Source organism: Oncorhynchus masou, chromosome 7 (assembly GCF_036934945.1).
Source record: "Oncorhynchus masou masou isolate Uvic2021 chromosome 7, UVic_Omas_1.1, whole genome shotgun sequence".
NCBI lineage: Eukaryota > Metazoa > Chordata > Actinopteri > Salmoniformes > Salmonidae > Oncorhynchus > Oncorhynchus masou.
Genome location: NC_088218.1, coordinates 23,120,853 through 23,132,128, shown reverse-complemented (window position 1 = coordinate 23,132,128; position 11,276 = coordinate 23,120,853). Strand labels below are relative to the sequence as shown.

Below are 11,276 nucleotides of genomic sequence, written 5' to 3'. Positions count from 1 at the left end.
GCGCAGTGGACCACCATCTCTACAGAAAACCAACAGTCATTATATTACACACACAATACAAAACAGCAAGCTCCATGAAAACCATGTAGGGAAAATCTAGACCCACACTCTTAGAAAAAAAAGGTTCTATCTTGAACTTAAAAGGGTTCTTTGGATGTCCCCATAGGAGAACCCTTTGAAGAACCCTTTTTGGTTCCAGGTGGAAACCTTTTGGGTTCCATGTAGAACCCTCTGTGGAAAGGGTTCTACATGGAGCCCAAAAGAGTTATCCTATGGGGACAGCTGAGGAAACCCTTTGAAACCCTTTTTTTCTAAGAGGATAGACTACTACTATGTAACTACATAGATGATACATCACATGGTTACATCATATAGGCTATGTGCTGCTATCTCATGATAATCACTGTTGTGGGTGTGAAGATATCCAATTAATAGGAAAATGTGAAAAATGTTTAGGAATAAGGAGAGGCTAATGTTTTTATTAACATTAATACATTACCATGCAATAGGGTACAATTGTCACGCCTGCTCCCACTCCCCCTCCCTGGCGCTCGAAGGCGCCAGGCTCCCCAGCATTACTCACTTCTGCCACCATCATTACGCACACCTGCCTTCCCCCCCGTCACGCGCATCAGCGATCACTGGACTCACGTGGACTCAATCACCTCTGTCATTACCTCCCCTATATCTGTCTGTTTCCCAGCTGTTCCCGGCTTCGGCATTAACTATCGTTGTTTACCCGTGTGCTAACGCTGTTCCTGTTCTGTTACCTGCCTGTTCCTGAATAAATGTTGACTCCCCGTACCTGCTTCTCATCTCCAGCGTCGGTCATTACAACAATAGCAGCCCATTAGTTTGACTCTATCACTGGCATGCAAGGCCATCTCTCGCACCATCCAGAAAACGATCTGACATTCACCAAGAATTACATTATAAGGACATTTGTTTTGAAAAACTCAACAAACAACTTAAAATTACATTTGATGAATAAGCCATGTGCAAAATTCTATAACATACTTAATGGAGAATCAAGTCCATGAGTAAAATGTTCTTGGCTGCCTGACAGTTTCTGCAGTCCATAAACCAAGATGATTTACCAGAAACTATAGGCTCCACTCTGGAATTAACAATACCATAAATATTACAATTATTGCTCTACTTTGTCACAGGCCTGGCTTACGAGTTTAACCCTGGACACTTTCCTGACAAACAGAGTGAGATATAAGGCATGCAAAATAACATAAATTACTTCACGAAGGTCTAAGAAGCTGAAAAGAGGTGGTCTAATGTTATTTTTCAACTTCTAATGCTTGAATGTCTCCTAAATTATCTATAGCCCGCTCCCAACATAGAATATAAAACTATTTGATATAAAACGTTTATATTCTACACCATTTTAATTGAGTAGCAAATCAGCTTAAAGAAAACTCGTCCAGGTTATCGCTGAAGATAGCATAAAACTCCACCCTCTTCACTTCACTCCAATCAATGACGAGATGGGAGAGAAAACAAATCATTCAATTGGTGGAGAAAGTGTGGTTTCAAGGCGCCCCTAAAAAGACGCATGTGTGGGCACCAAGAAACCGATCAAACTCAGTATGGTGTGGGGATCAATCTGGCAAGTTTCTCCAGAAGGGCAGATCACGGTTTTAGCGGTGTGGGAAGAATTAGGTTGACGAGTAGTATACTTTTTTTTTGAAGAGATTTGCCTTTTACTACAGACTATGAGCCGGGTCCATCGTAGTAGATAGCCTCGAGCTGAACATTGGCTGAGTTGTAAAGGCGAGATGGAAAACCATGAGGTTTCGCAGACTTCAACTTTGCTTCAACCTATAATGTGATGTAACGAAGATTTGTGGGAATCTGGAAGAAATTAGTCTACGCATTCCATTTTCAAGTCATACGGTTGTTTCCAATACGAAGAAGCAGGTCAGTAAAGAAACGAACTGCAACAACAAAACATAAACCGAGTCTTTATTGGAATTTCCCAGGTTCTCAGTGGTTTGATTGGAATAAAAAAAATCCCTCACCAGCAATCCTCCATTTTCTTGGAGAGTTCTATGAACACTGGCATAAGGAATGTGGGGAGAGCGACCGATGGCATTTTTCAAGCATTTAACTTTGTTTTAACTTTCGGCTCCTCTCCCTTTTTATATAGACGGAGAAGAGAGGACATCTCAACCTTTTTGTGGACTGAGTTTGATTTGGGCTTTTTGCAACTCCGGGGTAATATTCTAAGCCACTTTTTTTGTTCTGAACACAGGGGCTGCTATCATGGCGGTAAGGATAACCTGTGAGTGGATTTGGATAACGGGGTGCGCGCTGGTGACTGTTTGCCTTCTGCTGGAGCCGTGTACCGGTCAGTATCATGGCGAGAAAGGCATTTCTATACCAGAACACGGTTTTTGTCAGCCAATTTCCATTCCCCTCTGCACGGACATTGCCTATAATCAAACTATCATGCCGAATCTTTTGGGACACGCAAACCAGGAGGATGCGGGGCTGGAGGTCCATCAGTTTTACCCGCTCGTGAAGGTCCAGTGTTCCATGGACCTTAAGTTTTTCTTGTGTTCCATGTACGCACCGGTGTGCACAGTTCTAGAACAGGCCATCCCCCCATGCCGATCACTGTGCGAGCGCGCACGCCAGGGCTGCGAGGCGCTCATGAACAAGTTCGGGTTTCAATGGCCAGAGAGACTCCGCTGCGAGAACTTCCCCATCCACGGCGCTGGGGAGATCTGTGTGGGTCAAAACACTTCAGACAGGACATCGCTACCTCGGACCCCACTCCCAACCTGCCAGAGCTCATGACCTTACCCCCAAACATTGGCCGCCCTGCTGCCCAGCCCTTCTCTTGTCCCCTACAACTTCAGGTCCCAACCTACCTCAATTACAAATTCCTGGGGGTGAAAGACTGTGGTGCCCCATGCGAGTCCACCAAGCCCAACGGTCTAATGTATTTCCGCGAGGAGGAACTGAAATTCGGCAAACTCTGGGTGGGTATCTGGTCTATCTTGTGTTGCGTGAGTACACTGTTCACTGTGCTCACATACTTGGTAGACATGCGGAGGTTTCGCTACCCGGAGAGGCCCATCATCTTCCTCTCAGGCTGCTACTTCATGGTGGCGGTGGCCTACACAGCAGGCTTCTTCCTGGAGGATAAAGTGGTCTGCATAGACAAGTTTAAAGAGGACGGTTACAAGACGGTGGCCCAGGGCACCAAGAAAGAGGGCTGCACCATCCTCTTCATGATCCTCTACTTTTTTGGCATGGCTAGCTCCATATGGTGGGTCATCCTGTCCCTCACCTGGTTCCTGTCTGCTGGTATGAAGTGGGGTCACGAGGCCATCGAGGCCAACTCACAATACTTCCACCTAGCGGCTTGGGCGGTGCCGGCTGTCAAAACCATCACTATCCTGGCCATGGGGCAGGTGGATGGGGACCTTCTCACAGGGGTGTGCTACGTCGGCATCTACAGCGTGGATTCGTTACGAGGGTTCGTCCTGGCCCCCCTGTTCGTCTACCTCTTCATCGGAACCTCGTTCCTCCTGGCCGGTTTCGTGTCTCTGTTCCGCATCAGAACCATCATGAAGCACGACGGCACCAAGACGGAGAAACTAGAGAAGCTGATGGTGAGAATCGGCGTGTTCAGCGTCCTGTACACCGTCCCCGCCACCATCGTCATCGCCTGCTACTTCTACGAGCAGGCCTTCCGCGACCAATGGGAGAAGACCTGGCACATGCAGACGTGTAAGCGCTTCGCGGTGCCGTGTCCGGCCAACAACTTTGCCCCGATGACCCCGGACTTCACGGTGTTCATGATCAAGTACCTGATGACTATGATCGTGGGCATCACGTCCGGGTTCTGGATCTGGTCAGGGAAAACATTACAGAGTTGGTGCAGGTTTTACAAACGGCTCAGTAACAGCAACCAAGGAGAGACGACCGTATGAACTTTCTAGAAGGTTAAACGTGGAGGAGTTATACATGTTTATTTTTTATTATTTTTTTCAAGCCGACTGAGCGTATCCCTTCCCACCTCCTATTGGACATAGAACAATTGAACTCTGAAAAAAGTACTTTTACTTTGGGAATGTCCCTCCTGACAACCTTATGAGCCATTGGCTGAACATTTGTTCATTATTTGGGGGGGGGGGTAACTTTTCAGTAACCCCCATAACATTTTTAAACATTCTATAATCTCATTTAAACCACAATGTGCCACCCAGTGATGTAAGAGCAGCATCAAAGAAAGTGTCTGTTTTGCCATTACCTTTTCAATATGTCTTCAACTATTTTGTATTATGAAGTGAGCTTCTCATCCAAGGAGCAACGAGGATACAGGGCTAATGTCTGACAAGACTAATGATGTGTGTTATGTTTTGCGAGGAATTACAAAGGTTTTTGGAATCTGCATTCCATTCCTTGCTTCTGTACTTTTTACATTTTTGTGCCCATTTTTGTTACGTGTGGCTGTTACTTTTAGACTAACTTGCAGACATCTGAAAACATTCATCTTGGCACAGAGAGAAATGTCTAACACACTCACTTTATTTTAGTTGTGTATAGTGTTGTATGTCCCAAATGGCACCCTATTCCCTATATAGTGAACTGCTTTTGACCAGAGCCCTAGGAGCCCTGGTCAAAAGTAGTGAACTACATAGGGAATAGGGTGCCATTTGGGACGCGATCTAGCTGTAAGATGTTGCTATTAAATTGCCACGTTACAGGCCACATTTTGTAATTATTCACTCTTTTTCAAAAGAACATATGTATTTATAAGAATTATAATCTTGCTGTTTCTACTTGATGTTTCTTAATGCAATATGGCTTGTATCTTGTACAGTTTCACAGAATAAAATTATGTTTTTAACCTGCTGTCACTTGAACGTCATTGCTGTTCATTTTTGGATGCTTTAAGCATATGTTTGTCTAAAACAAATCCTCGAACGAGGCAATGTAAAACCAGCGAGATTGGGATGACTTCCTAAAACATATCCAATGAGTTGAAAGAAGGGTAAATGAAGGCCTAGAGATTCTGTTTTTAACATAGTTTGGAATATCAACAATTCCACACCTATAGTCCTGAGTTACTTTTACCATCTGCTTTGCACAATACTCCCTATAAAGGCTGTAGTGTGGACACATGACCCTGTTATACAGCATGTTGCTATTTAGTTTCTCTGGTCGTCTCCTGTTGTAACCTCCAGGTCCAACTTCTACTCACTCTGCTTGGCTGTGGAATAGTATCTCTACATGGTGTCAGGTCAATATATCAGAGCCATTGATAAAGATATGGTATTTCTGTAGAAAAAATAACTAGCATGATGTGTTTAAAGGGGGATTTGCCCTTAACTTACGAACAGGAAATCTCAACACACTGCCTTGAGCAGATCTCCTTTCCTGATGAAATGTGAGATCTCCTTTTTGGCTTTCCTTGTTTTGAGTTCACCTCTCCCCTTTTTGTTTTGGTTGTGTGTTTTAGACAGGGCAGAGTGTAGCAAAGACATTTTCTTTTAGGCAACATTTTGCGTCATCTGTTCTGTATCTATTACGTGTTGTGTTCAACTGGAGTGTCAGTAGACATACAATAGTCACCTGAATGTGCGTTGTACCGTGTTACTGTTGCATTTGTTCAACGGAAAACAAAGAGTACTTAATCCAACAAGCGGACATGATTTTGTTGAACAATATGAAGAATGTTTGGGGAAAAACATACTATTGCTGTCTTATTTGCTTTAAAACTGTTGCAAAGACGGAAATGATATTGCAGTCTCCAATCAAGGACAGATGCCTGCAGTCAACGTAATCTGATTGAAAGAGTATGGACTTTTTGCACGTTAACCCGACAAAACCTCAAGCTAATTTTAGGTCATTATCTCTTGCTGTGGTTCACATTTTTATAAGGTGATGTAACTGGTCACGGTTGGGTGGGTCAGGATCCACAAATTTGGGCAACTTTCAGTGTTCTGCGAGCACAATGGCATCAGCACAAGGCTGTAACTGAGTTGATATATTGCAGAGACACGTTCACTCTTCATATCGTGAGTTCACACACCATCCCCTCCCCCCCAGTCTCCTGGCTGGCCCACATCTGGTAATGTTTTGCCACTGTGAGGTATCCCAGGTTTAGAAACCAGATCTCCTCCAGGCAGTCTTAACCCAGGGCCTGGACCCTGGGACTGATACACACACAGTTTACTGACCTGACCCGTAGTCTCTCTCTGCCTACCCTACACCCCCCCCCCCCACTCTCTCTGCTGATTCTCTTACCCTGTCACTGGTCAATGACTCTACTCCCCCACCTCCTCCTTTCCCCCCTTCAGACTCCACGCCATTCTCCCTTCGCTGGGCCTCCATGAAATCGGACGCTTTACAAATAAATATTCACTCCTTCTGCAGCGATGTACGCATGAGGAACCTCCCACTCTACAGTTCCACACTTGCCTTTTCAAGTTAAGATAGTGAGTAAACATACATTAAGCATCACTGCTACATATTGGAGTAAAAGTGACATTTCCAACCAACATGATTTTTTAATCACAACCAACCCCACACTGGACATTTCTTTTAAGATTATAATTTCGCTTTTTCCATTGTCCAAGGCCTTGAATGGAGGATAGGCAGCACGGTAAATTGCCTCTGCATGTGACTATGTACATGGCCAAAGTTGTTTTCATAAATGTATCACAATGTGAGATGTCAAATAAATACTCACTCACGACTTGTCATAAATATGGCGAGAGCGCACTCTGGTGGACAGGAATCCAACCTGCAGTCCTAATTCAGAACATTATTGTTTGGTCTGCAATGGTATACACGTGTCAAACTATCAGTCCTGTTTTTGTTAAACATTTTATTCAAAAAAAGAAACGTTATCTGCTTCAAACCATCCGGATCATTGCCTCCACAAGGAGTAATTTGTTGCATTGACTTTACTGTGTGTGACTACTGTTGTGGTTCACAGCAAGACATATTTTGATAAAAGGACAGACAAACAAAAAATATTTAAGTCCAATTAGAGGCCAGAGATTAAACAGAGTGAAACTAACACCTTGAATTTATCTGAACTTGAACATATTTCAAATAAAAATAACACCTAGGAAAGGCATCAACTAGATTCAGCTGCGGGCTGATTTTTTTCTTGGAACAGATGGTCAAGGGGCCAAAACATAATTACAAATTATTTGTAGACTGCAAATTGACCCCAAGAAGCCCAGATATATTTGACTAAAACAATCATTTCAAGCCTGGCTTACATTTGTATATGATCACATATGTCTTTGAAACAGATATCCTAAATTAAAATCACTTGTAGCAGGCTTGCTGGTGTTTTTACAGTCTTATGTCCAACAATTAAAAATGTTTTTGGGCCGCGGGAAAATAAAATTACCCACGGGCAAAATTCATCCCACCAGTTGGGGGAACCCGACGTGAATAATTATTACACACATGCTGGATGCAAAATATACATCATGATCATAAAAACAGTTTATATTATAAATATCATTAGACCATATTCAGCAATGGTAGGAAACTGGGATTGTTAAACAGATTCAAAACAATGCGTTAGCATTCATAGGTGGTATATTCCAACTTTAGGTGCGAAAGAGGCGTGTGCAGCAGAGTCTAGAGAAAACCAGTCATTGTATGCGTGTCATCGCTCAATAGGGGGACATTCAGCCATGACACTGTCTGCACTACAATGTTACCTGCATTGTAAAGGAGGGAGAAGAAATGATTGTGCGAGGTGTTTAAAAGGAGAAAGAACAGATCGTCTATCCACTCTAACACAGTCGTTCTTTGTGCCCTCGCACATGGAAGCCCCAATAGAGTGTGTGATCCAGATGGTGCAAAGCTCAAAAGCAAAATACATACAAAATTCTAAATGAGAAAAAAATATATAGCAAGTCTAATCATTCCAAAGTCCACCGGTCTGTTCCTGATACACTTCAATGACATCCTCATCTTCCATTCCAAGCTGGGGAGGGAGAGAAAGAAAGTCAGACATCGATGCAGGGGAAGGTTTATCTGCAAGCATGTTCAAGGTTTACAGAAAACAAATTGAAATGTCACTTAAAATGTAATAAAATACAAAATTATTATTTTAAGAGACACAGTGGTGGTTGTTTAACCTGGGTGCCAGTCTGTTCATGCCTGGAATTGCCATTCCATAAGGGTTTGGCCAGAGAAACAGCCTGGCACACAGGCTAGTGGTTGTATGGATGATACAAGGGAAGAGGGATGGGTGGGGTACCTCTTTGGGGGTTTGGTTGTCTGAGATTCTCTGTCCTTCAAAAAGAAACCTTAGGGTGTTCATTGGTACACCCTGCAGGAAGGAATCACACATGGTTGCATCAGATACTGGGAACATGAAGATTTTCATTCTGAAGTTCTGACCCACATTGTCAAAATGAGATGGGACAATCGTTGGGCTTCATAACTACCACTCTACCTGTCTTTGACTGTATGATTCCTTTAGCTTCTTTAGATGTGTTGTCATCTTCACTTTGAAGTGAATTTCGCTGTTGTCCTGAAAGTAAAGATAGAATTAGGCCTTTTGTTTTGCCTAACTGGTGAACACAACTCAGTCTTGTGTGCCAAGCTTCTAGGGGAACTTTCCCAGCCACCATCAGGGGTGAGCAATTCCAGTCCTCGAGGGCCTGATTGGTGTCACAGTTTTGCCCCAGCCAACACACCTGACTCCAATCAGCTAATCATGATCTTCAGTTTAGAAGGCAATTTTATTAATCAGCTGTGTTGGCTTTGGATGGAGAAAAGGTGTGACACCAATCAGGCCCTCGAGGACGGGAGTTGTACTAGATCCTAGTACACTAGTCCCAGACTAAATAGCAAGATCAATGTAGAATTCCCATTTAAAATGATTTTAAGTCCAGGATGTGTCTTCAACTCAATTGGTTTTACTCAACTCCTGCATCCTCTCTCCTCTGTCCTCCTTTTGAAAAAGGTAATCCAGGAGAGGCGGCGAGGAGATGGAAAGTGGACAGATATGCACTTGTATGAAATGAGACTAATGGTGTGTCATCATGCAAATGACATTTACAGGGCAGAATCACAAAATAAATGTATAGTGATAAAAAAAATGAATTTAGCTAGTTGTGAAAGACATTTTAGAGATAAAAAACATGCTACTTATCCTTTTAAAATGTTTGCATGCTTTTCTCCTTTGAGAAAACAATAGCTTATTCAAAGGGGGTGTGGCAGATTTCAAAACTCGTCCTCGAAGGTAGGATACACTTTTGCCACAGAATGAACAATGAGCATTATACAAATCTTAGCTTGCCCTTACTTGCCAAAAGGAGGCTATCGAGGAAGGGAGGACCCTCTTCTATTTGCCAACTAACACATTGACACTCTCCTCAACCACTTATCAGTTTCGGAGGAGGGCGGAGGGGAGTACAGAATTTTGCCCAAATGAGAAAAGGCCTATGGCTCCCCCATTGTCCTTTCATATTAAACACATTTAGCAAAGGAAGAGGCAAGGAAGGGAACTCCTGTCTGAGATGCATCCACACTTCTCCATATTCTCTTACCTGACCAATCACCTTCAGTTTGATGTACTCTCCATCTTTCTTTTCACTTCCATCTCCACTTGAGGGTTTTGTCTCCTGGAATATACAGAAATGAGCAACGTTAGACTCCTGTAAGAAAAGTGTCCCATTGACATATACATACAACATTACATCAGCATAGTCAGCCAGCCTACTGCACTGTCAACATGTCATGAATCCCTCCATGGTCACCTAAACAGAATAAGTTAGAGAATTGTTTTTCTCCCTTTATTTAACTAGGCAAGTCAGTTAAGAACAAATTCTTATTTACAATGACGGCCTACCAGGATACAGTGGGTTAACTGCCTTGTTCAAGGGCAGAACGACAGATTTTTACCTTGTCCGCTCAGGGATTCGATCCAGCAACCTTTTCTGTTACTGGCCCAACACTTGGCTACCTGCCGGCAAGGTTACGTAGTATACCAAATGGAAAGCCATGTGACATATAACTAGTTACATTTTTGAAAAAATAAAACCTAATGTCATACCGTTCGTGTATAGCCAGTGGCACTATTTTCGATCTTGCTACCTACAGTAGCTAGCTAGATAGCTTGTGTTAGCAAACACTACTCATCTCGGCCCACATAGCGGCTAACGTAGCTAGCAAGCATTGCTCAAGTATTATTGTCTCTTCAACCAATTCAGGGACAAGCAAGACGTTAGTTAAACCGTGCCCCTACCGTGTCTGACATGGTATTGCTCTTGTGATGTTTATTTTATTCCACAAAACGTTAAGTTAAAAATGTAAACACTGCCTCGGGATTTTTGCTGTTTTGAGAAGCAGGTACCATTAATAAACTGACCCGGAAAGTGAATAGTCTTCTTTGTCTGTGGTTTTTATATGGCGGTTGGGAACCAACTTTAAGGTTCTTTACCGCCCCGAGCTGGACTGGAGTGTGGACCAAAGACAGGGAAGTGCTCAATTCTACCAATTATTCTCGTCTCCTTAACTTATAAGGAAACTAAGTACATAATTAAACACTACACCTCTGTTGATTTTCTCAGCAGTTCACTTAAGCTTGGCTCTTCAACACCATTACTCCTTAAATTCAATTACTCCCCTTTCCCTCCCATGTTGCTGACACTGAAGTAGCATGTGTTCCACTGTCCCCATGTTCCTGACTGTGTTTACATCTCCCAGTTGTATGTTTTCCTACCAATTTCAATGTACTGTTGAGCCTTGTGTGTCCCAGTCTCAGCTTTGTGATTACACTTTCCTCCCTTCTTCTCAACCTGAGGACATCCCTGCCCCCCAGCTTTCCTGGATCTTACACGGGTTTCTTCTCTTTCCCTCCCTGTTCCACATTGCCATTTATTTTTTGCCACTGTTCTTATTAACACTTAGCTTATGCTTAACTGATTGACATGTCCGTATCAACATTAGGATGTTAGAGAGCCTGCTTGGCGAGATCATCCACCTCCTCATTCCCCGCTACAACTACATGAGCTGGTACCCAGAGGAACCTCACAAATAACCACCTCTGTCTCACCCTAAACAGGCACTACAAAATCTCAGACAAGACATCTTGTCTGCTTTGTGACAGAAATTGATTTAAGCTCGTCAGTGCTGTACGAGTCAGAGCAGTTGACTACCCTGTCTGGCCTCACCTCCTCCACCCACTCTGCAGCCAAGAGTATGGCCAGCAACTCCATTGTGTAAACAGATAAATGATCCGTTGCTCTTTTTGTCACTGCCACCTGAAA

The 11,276-nt window shown here is 43.2% G+C and overlaps 1 protein-coding gene and 1 pseudogene across 1 annotated transcript; one reads left to right on the top strand and one right to left on the bottom strand.

The window, feature by feature from the left end:
• The first annotated feature begins 1,598 nt into the window (after positions 1-1,598).
• On the top strand, positions 1,599-4,872 carry LOC135543530 (frizzled-7-A-like; annotated as a pseudogene).
• Positions 4,873-6,836: 1,964 nt separating this feature from the next.
• LOC135543528 (small ubiquitin-related modifier 1) lies at positions 6,837-10,387 on the bottom strand. The gene is made up of 5 exons (XM_064970867.1): positions 10,253-10,387; positions 9,555-9,629; positions 8,456-8,533; positions 8,258-8,329; positions 6,837-7,981 (listed from the first exon to the last, which is right to left on the bottom strand). The coding sequence occupies exons 1-5, from the start codon at positions 10,262-10,264 to the stop codon at positions 7,913-7,915; spliced, it is 306 nt and encodes a 101-aa protein (XP_064826939.1). The 5' UTR covers positions 10,265-10,387; the 3' UTR covers positions 6,837-7,912.
• Between the last annotated feature and the right edge of the window lie 889 nt (positions 10,388-11,276).

Bases quoted from the DNA above. Each gene is read 5' to 3' on its own strand.
- LOC135543528 (XM_064970867.1), bottom strand. The intron at 8,534-9,554 runs GTAAGAGAATAT...CTTTACTTTCAG, and splicing joins AACTGAAGGTGATTGGTCAG to GACAACAGCGAAATTCACTT. The intron at 7,982-8,257 runs GTACCCCACCCA...CTCCCTCCCCAG, and splicing joins ACAACCAAACCCCCAAAGAG to CTTGGAATGGAAGATGAGGA.